This window comes from Alnus glutinosa, chromosome 8, assembly GCF_958979055.1.
Source record: "Alnus glutinosa chromosome 8, dhAlnGlut1.1, whole genome shotgun sequence".
Taxonomy (NCBI): domain Eukaryota; kingdom Viridiplantae; phylum Streptophyta; class Magnoliopsida; order Fagales; family Betulaceae; genus Alnus; species Alnus glutinosa.
In genome coordinates, this window is record NC_084893.1 from 20456743 (window position 1) to 20477703 (window position 20961).

The 20961-nt window shown below is 31.6% G+C and overlaps 2 protein-coding genes and 1 long non-coding RNA gene across 4 annotated transcripts; all 3 read left to right on the plus strand.

The window, feature by feature from the left end:
* The first annotated feature begins 1399 nt into the window (after nt 1-1399).
* On the plus strand, nt 1400-8428 carry LOC133875379 (protein trichome birefringence-like 41). 2 transcript variants are annotated; one of them, XM_062313497.1, is made up of 5 exons: nt 1400-1759; nt 4071-4242; nt 5372-5547; nt 5649-5807; nt 7787-8428. In XM_062313497.1, the coding sequence occupies exons 1-5, from the start codon at nt 1473-1475 to the stop codon at nt 8079-8081; spliced, it is 1089 nt and encodes a 362-aa protein (XP_062169481.1). In that variant the 5' UTR covers nt 1400-1472; the 3' UTR covers nt 8082-8428. The 2 variants fall into 2 exon arrangements, with proteins under 2 accessions (XP_062169481.1, XP_062169482.1); XM_062313498.1 differs by lacking the exon at nt 1400-1759 and adding an exon at nt 3965-3986 and having other exon boundaries at nt 7787-8426.
* Nucleotides 8429-10148: 1720 nt separating this feature from the next.
* On the plus strand, nt 10149-11649 carry LOC133875857 (uncharacterized). The gene is made up of 2 exons (XR_009901502.1): nt 10149-10283; nt 11236-11649. It is a non-coding gene; the product is annotated as an uncharacterized LOC133875857 (long non-coding RNA).
* A 1479-nt stretch (nt 11650-13128) lies between these two features.
* LOC133875295 (protein trichome birefringence-like 41) lies at nt 13129-20802 on the plus strand. The gene is made up of 5 exons (XM_062313387.1): nt 13129-13553; nt 15140-15311; nt 17161-17336; nt 18022-18180; nt 20166-20802. Exons 1-5 carry the CDS (start codon nt 13252-13254, stop codon nt 20479-20481), a joined length of 1125 nt encoding a protein of 374 aa, XP_062169371.1. The 5' UTR covers nt 13129-13251; the 3' UTR covers nt 20482-20802.
* The last annotated feature ends 159 nt before the right edge of the window (nt 20803-20961 follow it).

Below are 20961 nucleotides of genomic sequence, written 5' to 3' on the forward strand. Positions count from 1 at the left end.
CGCGCTTTGAAAGATCCTTTGTTTTTCTCAGACTGGATCTCTGCACCAGTAATTTCTGACTCTCTTGTTCAATTGCATTCCATAAATGTTTGGAGTGCTCTTAAGATATCTAGATGTGCTAATTTAGATACACACCTTCTAGCTAGATGGGCCGCTTCCCACCTTGTGTTCGGAAGCATTCCCACTTTTTCACCTTTCATTTCCTATATCAGATTAAGGAGTGGAAATGATCCTCCTTTGTAACTTTCCCATTTCCCCCTTTTTTCCATATTTGAATAATAATAATAATAATAAAAAATCACATCTAAAGGAGTACGTACTCCAGTGCAAATAAAACCATCGGTTTGTATTTCAAATATTAGATTGACCATCTACAATGTGAATATTCGGACAGAAAAATATTATTTTAAAATGTGTCTTTTATTTATTTTTTTAATACCAAAATAATTTTTAATTTTCCAAATCTTTTGCGCTATAATAAAAAATCTTTTCAGACTATTTTTTATCTTCTATTTATCATCCCAAAGTTAGACGTTACTTCTAAAATTATTATTAAATCGCAATTCAATAGTAGTTCATCCTAAATTTAATGGTAATTTTAAAAGCCACATTAATTTTTAGAAGATAAAAAGATAATACCTAACAATATTACTCAATCTGATAATGGTTTCCATGAATCCTTATCTATGTTGACACCCACGTCCCAAAAACTGGTGTGTTTTTTAAAAGTGTAATGCTTTTTGTACAACTTTCGTATAATTTTTGTACAATTATAACAACTTTTTTTAAGATCAACAATTAAAGATTTATGGCTCACATGTAGAAAAACAGATTCAATAGTTAATCATAAAAAAAAAAAAAAAAAAACAAAAAACAAAAAACAAAAAACAAAAAAGTTGTTAGAGTTGTACAAAAGTTGTTGAATAATCATTTCTCTTTTTAAAATTACCATTAGATTTGTGATATATCACTATTAAATTTTGATTAAATAATAATTTTAAAAGTTATATCAATTTTGAAGAAAAGTTGATACACATCAATCTCTTACTCATATTTTATTCAGTTTTTCTTTTTTTCTTTTTTTCTTTTTGTAAATCCATCGTAAAATCAAGTTGGTCTCAAATATTCAATAATAAATTATAGGCAAAAAAAAAAAAAAATGGAAACTCGTTAAACAAAATCATGCATTAAAAGATTTCACAACCCAAAGCATTAATAACAGGAGGTGAGAAAGCTTATCCCCATTGGACCATTTGCTCTCTCTCTCTCTCTCTCTCTCTCTCGTCCAAGTATATTAGGAAATCCCGGCCCGTTGGACCACCTTTGATGTCGCCCTCTCTGTCTAATTACTTAATTGCTCAATATAGTAGGGAGGCTACTTTTCGCCATTGCTATTTCCTTTCCCTTTAAACCTTTTTCTTACTTTATTATATTCTCTCTCTCCCTTTCTCTCGTTGGATTTGAAAAGGTGTATGAAAATGAGTTTCTCGGTTTATATTAGCAGCTCCTTTGCTTCTTTCTCTCTGCCGCCGCACAAAGTTGTTGTTGTTCTTCTTCTTCTTCTCCTTCATCACAACGCAAATGCTGCAAGTGAGTGTGATTTGTTCACCGGAAGATGGGAACTTGACAAATCCTACCCGCTTTACGACCCTGCTGCATGTCCCTTCATTGAGCGGGAGTTCACTTGCCAGAAGAACGGCCGGCCGGATCTGGATTACACCAAGTACAGGTGGCAGCCCCTCGGCTGTAATCTACTCAGGTACCCGACCGTCGTCCTATATCTTGCTCGTGGTATTCTTTTTGTTTCTGATCATCTCCTCTTGACATGCCATTAAACTAAATATAATTGTGATTAATTCTCGGGAAGATATTATTTTTTTCTCATGCTTCTCCTCCTGTTGAATATGCATTTTATGCTATTGCTTTTAATGTTTCTGAGCTTCTTTTTCACACCCAGAAAAACAAAATGGTATTTTTGGATAATTACTTCAAGCACATGTAGGTAAATATTGATTAAATAATTAATTTTTTTTAAAATTAATCGGTAATTTAACGTAATATCGGAGTTAAAAATTTTGAATTAAAACATTATTTCAACAAATCACTCAATTTTTAATTAAATATTTTACATGTTAATTAGGCCTTATCTATAAAAATAGATTTTTAATTTAAAAAAAATAAAACATTAATTAAATAATTTTAAATTTGGAGTGGGAGTTGAGATTCACCGATAAATTTTTCGATTTTGTGTGGTTGAATTATATGTGGGTTTATGGACAAAGAAGTCAAAGGGGTCATTTCTCACGTTGCATCGCTCGTAAGCCAAATGACCCTTGACGAAATGAAAATAGAGTTGAATTATTCGACACCATGCATGTCCAGCCCCAAATATTAAATTATTAATGATAAAATTTCTAATTTTTCAATAAGCATATAAGGTATTCAACGTACATGCTAAATCTCTTCAAAGTTAGGCAACATATGATCATTACCATTGAAAATGTTAGAATAAATGTTTTTCATATTAAGTTGATACTTTATCATATTAGCTAGATTCGTATTAAAATATTTTCCATTCCGGTTTGATTATATTTTTTCACCTACCACCGGGTTTTATTTTTTAAAATAGAAATTTTTGTATCGTAAACAAAAACAAGTTAATAAAAGCAATAAGTAATCCTTAAAATAATTAGATGGGATAGACGTAGATGTTTAATACTGAACTACTTTAAATTTTTTGTCTGCTTTATTTTTCATATTTTATTATTCTTCTTAATTTCTACAAAAATTAAAAATAAAACGATCTATATATGATAAATAATTTATTCATTTAAAGTCTAAGCCTAATTAAATGGGATGATTCCTGTTGATCTTTTACAAAAATAAGACCATATATATCGCCAGATCTATATGCAATATAACACTTTGGATTCTATTTTATTCTCTCCAAGCAGCTGCAATAAAAAGTAAAATGTATATTCAGATCTCTTTGTTTAACCAAGTTTTATTTATAAAATCCGACACCGTGAGATATCACGTGAACTGGAATCATTTTTCAGTACATAATTGAGCGGTCACATGATTTCTTGAGTTGAAATAGAATGTTTGACGGCACAAAGTGAACCTTGTCGGCCTCCAGTTGTCCGTCACCACTTTCCGCAGCTTTGTTAAAGTTGGGAAAAAAATGCGAATCATAAATAATTTCTTAAATTATTTGTTTGGACTTGAAATAATTCAATCAGGTAAGAGACCGATTACAAGATTTATTTGATCAAATAAAAGTTAAATTATCATCTATTTGAATTTTATAAAATTTGGACAAATAATTTAAAAAATTTTAATCTAAACATTTTTTGGATTTTTATACAATACCTTTAAGTTAGCTAATGTAATCACGACATTGATTCTCTTTTAGTGAACGGAAGGAAGTTGTTCTTTCACTGCCAACTCAAAATAAAAAAATAAGAAGAAAAAAAATTAACATTAACTTTTAGATTAGATGAATAAGGATTATTTAAGAAAAAATAAATAAATAAAATTAGGGTAAAGTTTCATACCCCCTTTAAACAATTGATAATGTTTTTCTCAAACTTTTAATATGAACAATGTCATTCCAAACTATCAAAAATTGTCCATATTCCCTTGAGCCAACAAAAAGACAAAAATACCTTATAATTTTTTAAGTACATAGACTTTCCTAAAAAGAGATAATACCTAATTTTGACTATCACGTCATCATAATAGTTTGCCAATCCATTAAATAACATCTCTCTAAAAAAAAAATTGAGCTGTCTTTGGACGTATTCCCAATTTTCAGCCCTTGGCTTTTTCTTTCTTCCCGTTAGGTCCCTGACTTTTGTTCTGCCTTTTTTTTTTTTCTTTTTGTCTTTTCAGGCTTAAAGTGCGTGGATTTTTTTTGTTTTGGTTTTTTCTTAGCATAATATGAATGTTTTTTTAACAACTGGTTTTACCCTTTCGTATCAATTGTAGCTTCAAAATTGTTCTTTAGGTTTTTGTCTGAACAAAATTGCAAAAAGAGAACATTAATCTTAAATATTTTAGTGTTGTAGATTTGACGGTCAGGATTTTTTGGAAAGATTTAGAGGGAAGAGCATCATGTTCGTGGGAGATTCTCTGAGCAGAAACCAGTGGCAGTCATTGACATGCATGCTTCATTTTGCCGTCCCCGATGCTGAGTACGATTTAACAAGACAAGGAGATGTTTCCACTTTTACATTTACGGTATGCCATAATTCACTACTTTTCTTTTCTTTTTCTTTTTTTTTTCTTTTTCTTTTTTTTATGTGTGTATATATATATATATTTTTTTAAAAAAAAAAATTTCATAATTTTTTTTTTAAAAAAAAATTCACTTATTGCATTTAATCTTTTATCACTTTCTGTACCCAAAAAACAAAATTAAGTCCAAACACAAGCAGCTCTCAAAAATTCAAAAGAAAAATCCATTTGGTGGTTTATATAATGCCATAAAAACACAACAAAATCTTTCAAATAAAAAAAGTTCAAAACCAAAAGCTTCTAAGCTATATACCTACCAAAAATTATTTAAAAGAAAAACTAAAATTATTTTCCAAAACATTACATAATATATTTTCACACTTTATTCACATACCTTAAATACTCGTTTCGGTGTGTGATTTTTTCTTTCTAAATATTCAAAATTGTGAATATCAAGAGAATTTATTTTTTAAAATTATGTTTAAGTGGATTAGAAAACTTGAGATAAAATTTTAAAAAATTAAATAAAATCTAAATAGAATTTAAATTCTAAAAAATCGTATTTAAAAAGTGTTGGAATACTTCTCACACAAACATATTCTTCACTATTTTTCAGGGCTTCTTTTCTACATGGACAATTTTTTTATTTATTTTATTTTTTTAAGTTTTCGAAAAGGCCGAGAAGTAGTAATTGTAAGAAATTAATGAAACTTTTGGTCTGACTTTGCACTACACATCTTTCAAATCACATTTAAACAAGTTTTGTCGTGATTCTAAACACAAATTTAACAGTGTATTTGTGTTGTCCCCATCATGTGCGCAGCGGGGATTTCTTTTGTTAACCAAGTTGTTGCCTGCAATCATAAAGTAACAGACCCCTGTACTATACGGCACCTTTCCCTGTTCTCCCAAACAATTTGCTTTCCATTCCTACCCACCTTTCAAGTTTCAACCACCTCCCCGGCCGGCCAATTACATATCTTAAAGAAATAAGAATCAATAGAACAGCCAATCACCCACAAGTTAGGTTTCTGCCAGACAGACAAGGCATTAGCATTCCAACTGTCTTACCTTTCTTTTAAAATTTCTTTCTTTTGGCACCAATTAAATAACGTGAAATGGTTAATTACAGGATTATGGAGTGAAAGTGATGCTTGATCGGAACGTGTATTTGGTGGACATTGTAAGAGAAAAAGTTGGTAGAGTCTTGAAACTTGATTCGATTGAGGGAGGCAAGCTATGGAAAGATATGGACATGCTCATCTTCAACACATGGCATTGGTGGAATCGAAGGGGACCTTCTCAACCGTACGATCCCATGTTATAATTAATTAATTATTATGAATTTCCTTTTCTAATTCTGAGAAAAAGTTAATTTAATTAAGGAATTGCATGTTTTGAATTTGCAGATGGGATTACATCCAAGTAGGAACACAGATTACGAAGGACATGGATCGTATGCTTGCTTTTCAAACGGCACTTACAACATGGGCTGGATGGGTGGATTTAAACATTGATCCTGCCAAGACAAGGGTTTTCTTCCAAGGAATTTCCCCATCCCATTACAAGTAAGCTACCTCTTCACATATAATCTTATTCTCAATATCAATAAATCTATTTAATTGGGGCAAAATAAAGCCTTAGCTTTGAGAAGAAGTACTATTTTACGGTCCAAATTTTGTTTTGTTACATTTAACGGTATATATGTTGCTACATATTTACAAACTTTAAATTAATGTGATGCCAACAAATTAATTATGTAGTCACATATCCATTATTAGATATGTCAAATCTAATCAGAACATTAAAATAAAATCTAGGAAGAATTTTACTTATAACTCTTGAACTTTCACCCATTTTAAAAGAATGTACCTAAACTTTAAAACATTTCAATTTAGAGTATCTATATTTCAGAAAGTTTCAATCTCAGTCATCCGTTAGAATTTTTTATTAAATCTTGTCAAAATTTTCAAAATATCCCTTATTTTTTTAGGAAAAAAAAAATTACTACAATTTAGGTATTGGTTAGAATTTAACGGAATTTGCAAAAATAAGCATGCCTGAATCTTTGAAATTTTTTATAATTTTTTTTTTAAAAAAATGAACAAAAGGGTGTTTTAAGAATTTTTATAGGATTTAATAGAAAATTCTAACGAATGACTGAGATTGAAACTTTCTGAAAAATGGATATTCTAAATTGAGACGTTTTAAAGTTTATGTACCTTCTTTTAAAAGGGTTGAAAGTTCAGGGTTATAAGTGAAGTTTTCCCTACAATCTAATACAGTGAGAATCCTAATCCCTTTCTTTTTGCACTGTTGTAATGTCAACTGTCACTAATAATGTTTTTGAGTCATTATTAGCATTTTTGCAGTAGTTTTTTCAACTGTCCAGATTTATATCTTTATGATACCGACAGTTCATGAGCCTTATAATTTTTAACTCTATCATTCAGCTAAGCCGTTTTCCACCAAAAACACATTTTTTTTTTTTTTTTATCGAAAATGAATACTTCGTTTGATGGTCGTAATATGCATATTTTTAAGTCTTGCATCCAATAAAATGTTATTATTAGTATTTGGAAAATCATATCAATTTTGAACTGATTTTATTCAATATCCAATATTTCTAGACCCAGTCAAACTTAATATTTATTTAATAGATTAACAATTACAAAAAAATTAATATTTTGAAAAAGTAAAACACATTGCCTACTTAAGTTGGTGAATCCAAAAAAGCAACGAAAAAAATGGCCCTACTGCACTATTTTTCTTTTCTTGCACCTAACTTGCAACTTTCTAACTTTATTTTGAAGTCTCCTTAATTACAATGTCTCATCAAACTCTAGGATTTTTTTTGTTTTATTTTTTATTTGTGAGAAAATGCTTCTTATATATACTTCTAAGTGCTTATTTTCTAATTTGATACTGAAAATTACCATTAGATTTTGAACGGGATAATCTGTATTTGCTATATCAACGGTGATTCTGTCACATCAAAAAATAAGCACTTAGAAATTCATTTAGCATTTCTTTTTCTTAATTGTGTTGTGACAAATTCTTTTATTATTACTGGCTCGATTAACAATCTTTATCTAAGTTAAGCATATAAGTTTAGGAAAAAAGGAAAGTATGTACTTCAGCCTAAGAGATTTTTTTTTTTTTTTTTTTTGAGTAATATTACTTTTAACATTTATTTCATATCGGCTGACATAACGTGTTTTAAATGACTTTTTTATTTATTTATTTTTGAAACTAATTTGAAAAACGACTTAAAACATGACAAGTCAGTTGGTGTGAAAAATGTACATGAAGAATAGCATTACTATCTTTTCTTTTTTGTTTTTCCATTTCCATATATATAAACCACCCCTTGCTCCCAAAAAAAGAAAGAAAGAAAAAAGAAAACAACAATAGATAGCAGGTCGATTATATGCTCTATTGTTCTCTAGTTTTTCCTTCACTTAAAAAACAAAAAAAAAAAAATCAATATATATATACACGAGCTCTCACAATACTTTTCATATATATATATATATATATACAATAGTGGCAGCCTATGGAATGAACCAAGTGCAAAGAGCTGCGTGAGGGAGAAGCAACCATTGTTAGGCTCAAAATATCCAGGAGGTTTGCCACCAGCTGTTGGCGTGCTCAAGAGTGCATTAGTCAAGATTACAAAACCCGTCAAATTGCTCGACATAACTCTTCTCTCCCTGCTACGTAAAGATGGCCATCCTTCTATTTACGGCCTCACCGGGCCAACCGGAATCGACTGCAGCCACTGGTGTCTTGCCGGTGTTCCTGACACTTGGAACCACATTCTTTACAATCTTATTCTTTGATTTTCATTGCAGGCTATTCACCGAAGACTCCTTAGTTTTCAAACACTATTTGTTAGACTCCAGCATCTCCAGCAATATTATGCATTTTAGCTAAGAAAATTTAGTTGTCTATTTTCTTTAAATATTATAAAAAAAAAAAAAAAAAAAAAAAAAAAAAAAAAAAGAAGATGGAAATAAGAGAAGACAGTTATGTTTGTTAAAGTGGTTAAGCTTAGTTGGCATTAAAGTTGTAGTTGAGTTAGTTAGCTAGTAAACAGTTAAGTTGTTTACTAAAGCTTTTGAGTAAATGTAGTCTTTCTTCTGTATTTCATTCATTTCAGATAATAAGAATAGAATTCAATTCTCTTCTCTCCTCTCCTATGCGTTTCTCTTTTTAGTATTTCGAGTTCTTCCTGTTCCTGCACATTGCATAACTAATAAGTACTACTTGTCGAAAAGTAGCTAATCAAAAAGCAAAATATGTGTTTTGAGTAACGAGAAGACGCACTGCTTGATAGGATTTTTGCCTCATATTAGATAAACATACACAATATATATATATGGAGGTTTTAGAGCATATGTTGGAGATGCTCTAAATAGATTGGATTGAATATATATATATATATATTGTGTATGTTTGAATTAATCTAAGCAACTCAAATGGTATAAAATCTTCTCACTCAAGCCCTTTATCTTTGGTGAAGACTAGAGTTGATATAACTACAAAATTTATGAAGTTATGCTGCTTTGTTACTCTTTTTCCTTAGTATTGGAAGAAACTGGAGAGTGGAAAGTTATCAAAGACACTTGGCTAACACCTTTTCCGATCCAATTATGGCCTCCTAAAGCAATTCCTCTGCATCTCAATTTGTTATTCTCAACATTACTCCACTAGTATCTATCAAGCTTGATGGCCCTAATTATTTGAGATGGACTACTCAATTTCTGCCAGTCCTTCGTACTTATGATCTTCTGACTATTGTTGATGGTTCAGAGATCTGTCATTCGCAATTCGTTGTTGATGCGGAGGGCAAAACTACAGTGGCTACCGAATATTCTATTTGGCAAAAGAAAGATCAGTTCATATTGGCTTGTTTAAATGCCACATTGACTGATAAAGTTTTATCCAGTGTGTTATGGGCTGAATATATCTCTCGCCAAGTGTGGGATCACTTAGCCAACAAATTTGTTCCTCATTCTCGAACCCATATAACGTCAATTACAAACATTACAACAAGGGTCTTAGAGACATAAACAGATTATCTGATTACTGCCAAAAACAATGATGATCAACTTACAGCTGTGAGGAAACCCGTGGAATATGAAGAGTTAATTATTTATGTCAAGGGAGGCTGAAGTCACTCATATATATCATCCCTTTATCACATCTCTCAGTATTTCAACGAGAGACACGGATATTTCTTTTGACAATTTTCAAACTCTGATGATTAATTTTGAGCATCTTCTAAATGCTCATAATTGAAAGAAATAAGGGAGAATGATTTTGGCTAACTTCACCAAAACACACATAGAGACATTTTATTTATAGTCATTTACAAGAGATTTGCAGAATTGGAAAATTGTACAATACAAGGGAAGATCTTCTATACACAAAGTAAATGATATTCAAGGAAGGTAAATTCTATGAAGTCAATGACAGTGTTGTTGTCTGATGCGCACACTTGCGTAGCACACATCATTATCTAAGGAAATTATTTGAGCTTGAGTGGCACGCATCATCATAAGGAAAGGGTTTGATCTTGAGTGACACCTATCATCATATAAGGTAGGATTTGATTGTTATGCACAGCTGGATTATATTGTCCGCCAGAATTCTTTGATTCCAATCCCACAACACAGCAGTATCTTCCTTCTTGACTGTCAATGGGATTTTCACAATTCTTGCGGCAGAATCTTCATGAGGTGGAACAGGTGATGTGGTAGCCACAGAGACTGCATGAGATGGATCCTCTGTGGCTGCTACCTTAACAATAATAAATCCATTCCACCAGCAGCAGGGCAGATTGCGTTTTTTCACGCACAAACAGAAGCCATACTTCAACAACAACAACAAACAATTTTCTTCTACAGGACGACCACAACAGCTTCGGTCAAGAAAGCCACACCACTTCAATAATTCTCCACAGCAGTTCAACACCGTTCCACAGCAATCTAAGCCAAATGCAACAAATGGATCTCATGTCGCAGAATCAAATCCGAATGGTAAAAATCAACATGCTTCCTCTCAATTTTTCTCTAACAACAGAGTTTCATGTCAGATTTGTCGTAAGACATGCCACAATGCTCTAGATTGTTATCATTGTATGGATTTGCCTAACACAGTTGGCTGCAATGGCTGCACATTCTCATGGTTCTATTGAGACATAACAACCGTGGTATCTGGATAGTGAAGCTAACAACCATGTCAGTTCTAAGCTTGAAAATCTGTCACTGCAACAACCTTATCAAGGCAATGAGATTATGACTGGGGGCTTGCAAATTACCAATATTGGTTCTTCCTTGTTCTCAACTCCTATAAATAAATTTCTTCTAAAAAATATTTTACATTATCCTATGCTTCATCTTACCTGCTTTCAATTCAAAAATTTTGCCATAACCACTGCTACTTTATACTCACGGCCAATTATTTTGTGAACAAGGACTTGCAGACCCAAGAAATTCTTCTACAAGGGTGGAGTAAAGCAGGCTTATATCCTATCTATTTGCAGCATCTTCGTGCTAATAAACATTAGTTTCATTAGTTTCCCATTCAGTCGAGTTCTTCTTTTACTGCATTTCTTGGTGTCATAGCACCTCTAAATGTGTGGCACAAGCGTTTGCGTCATCCTTCAGATTCAATAATCCATAAATTGGTTCAACAGCCGATTTTGTCTGTCTGGTTCAACCAAGTCCATTCATCTTTGTGATTCTTGTCAAGTTCCGAAGATTTGAAAACTTCATTTTTCATCATCTCAGAGAGAGTCAAAATCACCTCTAGAATTAATTCTCTGATGTATGGACTTCTCCCATTTTATTTATTAGTAGTTCTAAGTTTTATGTAGTGTTTATCGATGACTATTCTCGTTTTTGTTGGATGTTTCCGTTAAGACAAAAATCTAATGTGTTCATGTGTTTTATTAAATTCAAGTGTTTGATTGAAAATTTACCTGTTAAGGAAGAAAACCAAGATGACAAAGACAGCAGCCTCCTAACTCAGTTGCAAGACGATCCTCCCAGCTGCATGCCAAAACCGGCTCAACAATCCTCCAACTTTCCCCTGCATCAATAGCCATATGCACAGCATGCCATGTACAAAAGTCACCTTGGAAGACAGCTGCCTCCTAATCAGTCTGCTATTGCAGCTTGAAGCCCTCTGCAGTCCAGGATTCCAGGCCACATGTTTTCTGCATATCTCTAACTTCATCCATTGTAATCAGCACAGGATCTAGTTAATTGTTTGTTTAATATTTACACTTAGTTTCAAAAGTTTGTTTTATTCTTAGCTCAAGAGCTCAGTGTGTAACTTGCACCTTATAAATAGAAAGACTACCTCTGCACTTGGTAAGCAACCAAGCAGAGTTTCTTCTTACTTTTCATTACCCTCCTGTAAAATCAAGCAAATGCAATCAGACAATTGTAGTGAATACACCTCCAATGCCTTTAAGAATTTTCTTGAAACACATGGTATTTTACATAGATTACCTTGTCCTCACACATCTGAACAAAATAGAATCGCAGAAAGAAAGCATTGGCATATAATTGAAACCGGATTAAGCCTCTTAGCTCAATCTAGTTTAAACTCTAAACATTGGGTTGATGCCTTTTTCACTACAGTTTATTTAATTAATCACATGCCTACGGCAGTGCTTGATCATCGATCTCCCTACTTTAAGATATTTAATCGTCATCCGGATTATCCAGTACTCTCAAAACTTTTGGGTGTGTGCTTCCCACTACTCAGATCCTACAATTCTCACAAACTTGCATTTCGCAGCAAATAGTATATTTTTTTGGGCTATATGCACAAATCAGAAAGGATATAGATGTCTAGATACTGAGTCAAATCGTATTTACATATCTAGGCAAGTCATTTTCTACAAGTCATGTTTTCCTGCTGCTACTCCCAATTCGATCTGGCCTCTTCTACTGGATGGGATCGCCCCGTTTGGAGTGAAAAATTCACCTGCAAGAATATTCATTTATTATCTTTAAAATATATTTTCAATTTTTTCTTGATTCATTACATCTCACAAATGTAAATATTGATGTGAAAAAATCTGAATCATTTAATTAAAAAATAACTGTAATTTTTTAAAAACTTTACTACAATATTCTTATCCTAAAAAATTCAAAGGATTCCAAGATTAATAAGAACATTTCAAATTTAATATTTCATCCATATATATTTTTTCGTAGTAGGAGCCAATGAAATGGAGAGGATCGATTTTGCATATATATTATGATGAGATACGCTGGTTTAACTTGCTGCACCTCTCTCTCTCTCTCTCTCTCTCTCTCTGTGCACTAATCAAAAAAAATTAACTGTGATTTGAAAAGTAATAGCCATCCAATGGTTAATTCATTTACATTCTACATCGTTGATTTTTAGGAGTCAAGTATATATAAATGCGATATTATGATTAATTTGCCAGAAATATGGAAATAAGAGTTTTTTATTTGAAAGAAAAAATTATGTATATGCTGATAGTCTTATCTTACATTCATGCTTGCTAACATGTCAAACACTTGCTGCCGACAAATCAAACGTTGCAGGACTACATATTTTCTTCCACTTTTATTTCTTTTATATTATCTATCCACTACAAAATAACGAGATAGTGACAGGGAATGGAGCCTTCCCTTATAAGGAAGCATATGTAGCATGTAAAACAACTACCATGAGCCCAGAAACAAGAATGCAAAATAAAATAAAATGATGAGAAGTTAGACCAAACGTCCCAACAACAACAACCCTAGCTAGCAGCGAAAAAGAAATGGGCAAAGAACATTTAATTTCTTTGTCCTAAAGTGAACCCAAATAGAGATACATTACCTAACATGTCAACGTCTTTTTCATGCATAACTGGCTAGTGTCTTCACTCGATCTCCTACATTCTCACCACAATTTTGAGTCTTTTTCTCTCTTTCTTTATCCCTCCCACACACACACAGAGTCAGAGAGTCACAGACAATGGGATCACCTAAATTTAGAAGCTTTTTTTGTTCATTTGCTTTTGCTGTTTTGCTCATTTCTTGCCTTCACCAAAGCGGTGCCAAAGCAGAAGAGTTGAGAAACTTAGGTCATGATGATCATTTCTTATCGGATGGATGTGATTTCTACGATGGAAGCTGGATTTATGATGATTCTTATCCTTTGTACAGCCCAGCAGCCTGCCCGTTTATCGAGGATGTATTTAACTGCCAGAAAAATGGACGGCCTGATCATGTTTATCTCAAATATAGATGGAAGCCTCGCGGTTGTGCATTACCAAGGTACGTATATACCCATGTCTTCCAGGAAGTGATTAAAAAAAAAAAAAAAAAAAAGTTAAAACTCAGAATTAATCTATAAATCTTTTTATTTATATTTTTAATTATAACTGTTACGAAAAAGCAAATGAATACCAAATTAATTATCTTTCTCAAAACATTATATATGGAAGCTTTTTATGAATGCATGGCCACGGAATTAAGTTGATAGACATCTCATTTAGACTAGTGCTGAAGCCATTGAATAGTTCTGGTGTTAGTAATCGATTGTCTCATCTTCAAGCTAAAATGAAAGGATATGTTTGTTAGTGTATTTGGTGGTTGAGTAAGGGACAAATTTAGGGGATCGGCCATAACTCCCTTTTAAAAGTGACAATTAATTAATGTACTCTCACAAAGTTTTTAATTTTTGCAATGTTGCCCATCTATTAGGCATTTTCGTCTTCTCTGGCGAAAAATTACCCACGTGTGTCGCATGTGGGTTTTTAGTGGATTAAAAGTCTAAAATGCTCCCATTTTCCCTCTAAAAACTGAAGAATAAGTCTCTTTCTTCTTTCCCGTGCACTTTTCATGAGTTTCATTGTGGGTTCAACCAAAGTATATATATATATGAAAAATCTAACTATTCATAAAGAAAACACCCTGGCCTCAACAATAGGAAAGTTTCATGCTTTTAATTATGACTCATAAAAAATATAAGCTCATAAACACATGCAATGACCCATAACGAAAACACCAAAAACATAAAATTTCTTCACGCTAGCTGTTTCGCGATACAACTATGAACTTGTTTGGTAACCAAACCAAACAATTTCAATTTCCATTTCACTTCTCCCAAAAAAATCAAATAAAAAACATTCTAACTTTTTTACACTTTTTACATCACATCAATAATTTTTTATTACTATTCAAATAAAAAAACTTACTACAAAACAAAACTTTTTCACTTTTCTATAAAACATTCTCAAATTCTATATCCCATCAATCATTTATTACTACTATTCAAATAAAACATTCAATTTTCCACAACTTATTACCAAACAGCTTCTATATATATTGCAAGATTTATCATGAGCCACCCCCAAATGGCCTACGGTACGTAGTGGCTGCATGTATTTTTATTTTATTTTTAAAGAGAAAATTGAGACATTTTAGACTTTTTGTTCATTAAAAACCCACATGTGACGCACGTTGGTATTTTTTATCAGAGAAGACAGGAATGCCTAATAAATGGGCAACATTGCAAAAATCACAAACTCAAGGGGGTAAATATTGTATTTTTCCTAATAATTATTTAAAAAAGAAAGAAAAAAACCAACTGTGTGGCCACCTTCATCAAGAGGCAAAAAAATGTTTTCCGTTAATTAATATATATTGCACCATACTAGCTGTTTTGGGGTAATTTGTTGGGCCCTCACCCCTTATCTTTGTATTTTATTTAATATTTTAATGTAATTTAATTTTTTTTAAAATAAAATTAAAAAAAAAAAAAAAAAAAAAAACTGTGTTTTAGCCATCTAGTGTCCATGATATATACCGTCATTGGATTTCTCATTAATTTAGTATATATACTGCATATTGTGGTGTAGATTTGATGGTCGGGATTTCGTGAGAAGGTTTAAGGGGAAGAAAATATTGTTCGTAGGGGACTCTCTAAGCCTCAACCAATGGCAGTCGCTCACATGCATGCTGCATGTGTCAGTGCCCCGAACAAACTTTACAATCTACAGAAAAGGCGATCTCTCCACGTTTACTTTACAGGTCACTTTCTCTGCCTCTCTTCTACAAATTGGCTTCAACTTTCTCACTGAAACATGATAATTATCATATATATATATATATATATATATATATATATATATATATATGGAGAGATTATTGCATTTTGTTTACTTAATTAATTAATTAATTTACAAGCATTTGGTTTGGAAAGCATATATTCGATCGATTGCCAACCTTTGGGAGACAAACCGAACCCTAATTATCACAATAAATTCAATAATGACACTTGAATTAATGCAAATTATGTAATGAACCAGAATTTTGTGTGAGCTAGGAGTCGAAACTTACATAAATAAAAAAGCACATGTCGTTGCACATAGATACATGTAGAGTGGGTTTGGGAGTGAGATTTCATAGGAAAAAAGTGTAATTTTAATGGGAAAAATATATGTTCTTTTTCGTTTTTTTAATTTAATAAAAACTGGTTTTTTTTTTCATTTGTTTTATTTTTAAAAAAAATAAATAAATAAATTTCAGTTATTTTTTGTTTTTTCGTTTTTTTTTCTTAAAAAAAAAAATTGTTCTTTTTCGTTTTTTAATTTAATAAAAATTGGTTTTTCTTTTTTTTTTTTCATTTGTTTTATTTTTAAAAAAATAAATAAATTTCAGTTATTTTTTGTTTGCTTTTTAAAAAATAAAAAATAAAATTGTTCTTTTTTTTAATTTTTTAAAATAATTTTTTTTTAGTTTTTTATTATTTTTTTTTTTAAGTTTTTTAGTTTTAGTTTTAGTTTTTTGAATTTATGAGGACATTTTTTTTTTATTCAAAAAAAATTAGGGTCATTTTTGTCTTTTTGTTGGTATTAAGGGGGACATTGACATTTTCCGGTAGTTTAGAGGGGGACATTAACACAATTCGTAGTTTAGGGGGTACATTGACAATTGAGTGGTAGTTTGAGAAGGTTATGTGTATTTTTCCCAATTTTAATCCATATCATAAAAGATGTATCACAAACAAATTGTTACTGTTTTAAAAACATACTATTTTAAAAATTAAACTGTGATTTTAAGCTTCAACTTATTTTTAAATTACACATTTTAAACTCGTTATTTTTTATTCGTACTTTTTGAAATTGTCAACCCAAACGGAACCATAGTCTCTAGCTATTTGTGTGTACGTGCAATCATACATCCATCTCTTTTGTAAATTCATCATTGAATTTGTGTGATCACATATATATTCAATAGTGAATTTGCCCATTTCTTGAATTAATGGACATGGAAAAAAAAAATGATCGAGCAAAAGCTGGAAACTAAACATTTTTCATAAAATTAAGTTACATGTCTATAAAATCATCTTCGAATAAAACTTTCATTTCGAAAACAAAAGTTGCCTAGTTTGCTATAATAATAAAAAAAGAAAAAAAAATACATGTTTTAATTAAAATTACACAAATCCATCTAAATTATTTTCTTCACTGTGGACTCCATTCAAATCGAACCCTAATGATCATAATATTGTCACATGCATGCAACCATCTTGATTACAAACCTTTGGGAGACAAGCAAATTAATCTTTATTCGATAATTATATATATTATCATGCACATTGGGGCTAATTATTAGAGCCTTGGAATCCTTTCAACAAACTTTATGATTAGTGATTACGACCTTTCTACGACAATAAGATGACTCTTCACCAAATTAAAGCCATCATGATCATATGCATGAATTATGGGAATAATAATTACAGATCCAACGGAATAATTATGGTGAAGTACTCTCTCCATATATCTTCATCGATCTCTCTTTTTTGGTGTTTTCAACTGTATGTTTATGGGTATGCTGAATTCTGATCAAGTATATATATATGGTTTGGAAGTTTCAGGAGTATGGAATTTCCGTGAAGTATTCTCGCAATGCATTTCTAGTAGATCTAGTAAAAGAAGAGATCGGCAGAGTTTTAAAGGTCGACTCCATTACCAATGGAAATTCATGGAAAGGATATGACGTGCTCATCTTCAACACCTGGCACTGGTGGCTTCATAAAGGAAGCAAACAACCGTACGTAAGATGTTTCAAGAGTTAATAGCAATCTTTTACCTTACCGTTTATCTTAAAAGATCGATTAAATTTTAACATGTATGCTCAAATTCTATTTTAATAGATAAGATCTATGAATGTGAAATATTTAATTGAGTGTGAGGTAAATGAAGGAGACTGTAGGGTTCAAACTGATCAGAGCTTCTGCTCCATCTAGGGTAGTGGTTCAATGGTTTAAGAAAATTTTTAAAGTGATTAGGTACACACAGGGCATGGGTTTGAATCCCGCAACGAGAATCTTCATGCCTGATTACTATAAGTTAGGTTAGGCTATGGCTTAGTCAGGTACTTGAGGGGGGAGCACCTGTGGTTCCTACTATCTAGGCTCCTCTTATGCTACTTATTGTTGAGTAAGAGAGATTATATATAGACATGGATTCACTGGCAATTCAGTATTAAACACTTAATTGCGTCCATTACTAAAAAATAATCCAAAATAGCTACATCTTGCTCCATCTAATTCTTATTCTTTGATGATCTTTATAATACAAATGGCTTGTACTGTAAAGATAATATATATCAAATCAGTCAAATATGTTAAAAGAAAAGGTAGAATATCGTAATCAGAATGATTTGATTACAATCAAATATGATTAAATCGTATATTGTAACACCTTTTAGTGCTCCAACTGTTTCTAAATTTCAGATGGGACTACATTGAAGAAGGAGGCCAGATACGGAAAGATATGAATCGTCTGGTTGCTTTTATGAAGGGACTAACAACTTGGTCAAAGTGGGTGGACTCTAACGTTGATCCTAACATCACCAAAGTCTTCTTTCAAGGAATTTCTCCAACCCATTACAAGTAAGTCCCTGTCTTGTAAAATCTATCACTAGTACTAGATAAATCTAAGCCCTGTTTTGTTTTCTTTATTATTTTAGGGAAAAATACAATATCCTAATCTGAATTTTGACCCATTTTCAATTAACTTCCTTGATTTATAATTTTTTTCAATAATAATTGCAGGTTTAAGTCTTTTTTTTTCAATCAAATCATTTAATAAGAGTAGCTTCCTAAAGCGGAAAATAAAAAAAATAAAAAACATGTACCAAATACCCTATAGGCCTTATACATTCATTAAACATTGAGTATGCTACAGTCTTATATATCTAATGCATCGGATAGTACTTTAACTTGCCTATTCATTATTTTATCACAAAATACTCTTTCTCCTCTCTTCCCTCTTTGCCTTTCATTGGAGACTATGTTGGGATTTTGTGAAAGATAGATGTTATTTCTCAAACTCCTATCAAACACTAACAACTTTTTTTTACCATTGAATATGTAGAACTCACATATAAGAAAACAAATCTAATGGTTAATTTTTTTGGATTAGAGTTGAATAGGAGTTGGAGAAGTAGCAGGTCTCTTTGTAAAAAATGTAAGGGTAGGTAGGAAACTTGTATTTAATTTGTAAAGAAATATAGTTTAATGTTATAAGGAAGTAATTGCAGAGTGTATTTGGATAAGAAAGCAAAAAGTAGTTTTGTTCTATAAATTTTATAAAGAAATAAAAATCTAAGGAAACTGTTGAAAATGTTATAAGCCACAATCAGTTCCCTAAAAAGGACAAGGAGGTCCTCTTCTATTATCAATATGGGAACTAAACAAGGCCCATAGTGCAAAGATTGGCTAAAAAATTGTTAGCACGTTCTTGACTGCCTTTGGTTCACAGCCCTAAAGAGGAAATATTTGTGGGCAACATCCCTCGTGCGTGCAAGCCCCTAACTCAAATAGATTAGGATCCTCTCAAATTATTTGTTTGAATTTGAAAAATTTCTGGCAGATGATTGTGAGAAACTACTTATGGGACCCACCTGAACGGATAAGTAATTGGACAAACAAATTTTTATTTAGTCAGGTAGATCGCATAAGTGGTATCTCACAATCACCTGCCTGAATTCTATAAAATTCGGGCAAATAATTGAGAGGATCCTAATCTAACCCAAATGGGCTTCCAACCAAAGTAATGTTATAGACCATCTTTTTATCCTCCCAAAATTAATGTCGCTTTTAAAATAGTCATTAGATTTAGGATGAATCACTATTGAATCTTAATCCAATTATGATTTTAAAAGCCACATCAACTTTGGAGGATAAAAAGATGGCCCCTACCATTACTCTTCTAATAAACCCAAATCAAGTTATCTGTTAAAATATAACTGCTGTTGGATAGTGACGAATTTTTAAAAATAAAATGTTAGATGCATAATTCTATTCAATAATGTTGATGTGGCACTTCTTACTAATTATTGATTTTTTTATTAATTTAACAAGAATTAATTTAAGGATTAGTTGGGAGTATCACATCAACATTATTAAATGAATATTGGATAGAATTATAATATATAACATTACTCTTTTTTAAAATATGACTGTATCGAAAAGACAATTTTAAAATATACATATATTGAAAAGAAATAATATTTAAATGAATTAATAAAAGTGAAGATGTGTCATGTATCACACATGTTTTAAAAAAGTAGATAGCTCAAAAATGAATTAATTTAGGAAGAAGAATAGAAAAGTGGCACTTTTATACAAAATGGTATTTTGATGTGTCAAACTGTCACGCTTGTCACTTTGTAGGGCTTTATTAAAAATGGTTGATAGTTGATGACGATGTTTTTGTATTTATACCTAATACAATTCATTTATGTCATAAGAAAATTTAGAAATATCAATGGGCTGAAATAAGGCACTCATAATCAACATCTCAAATTAGTTTTCTCACATTTTTCAAAAAAAAAAGAAGGAAGAAAAATTAATTCCCCTTTGTGATGGTGCAGTGGTAAAGACTGGAATGACTCAAAATATACAACTTGCAGTGGAGAAACGCAACCGATGAGTGGTTCGACATATCCAGGGGGTTCGCCGTCAGCGAGAGGTGTTTTAAAGCATGTCTTGAACAAAATTCCAACCGCCGTCACATTGCTGGACGTGACTACATTATCACAAATGAGAAAAGATGGACACCCTTCTATTTATGGGTTCGACGGGAAAAAGGGAAACGATTGTAGCCATTGGTGTCTTGCCGGTGTCCCTGATACATGGAATCAACTCTTTTACGCCATTCTTGTTAGAGGGGGAGGTTCAAGAAATTAATTAACCAATATTCTAAACTTCTTTTTTTTTTTTTTTTGGTAAAAAATAAAATAAAATTGTAAACTTTGGTGGTTTAGGGGAGGAATTTTATGATTACTATAAAGCCATAGAAGATCCATAACATTAGAGGCATAAGGATGAAATTTTTGAGAATCTTTCATAGGAATGCCAAATACTTTGATTGCCTCCAAATGATTCTAGCCACATCACGATCAAGAAAGAGATGATGGATTGTTTCTAAGCGTTGATTGCGAATGGGACAGAACCAAGTCTCTGTATCAGAAGGACTAAATTTATAAAGGGAAAATTTCACATTCTTCATCTTCTGCTTGCACTTCTCTCTAACCTTGAATGTTTTGCAAAAAAAAAAAAAAAAAAAAAAATTTGTTTGGTTAAGACTTAAGAAGAAGCTAGAACAAAGTACAAAAACAAGCGTCAAAGATAAAATTTTACTATTTCCCGTGTTGTTGAAAAGAGACG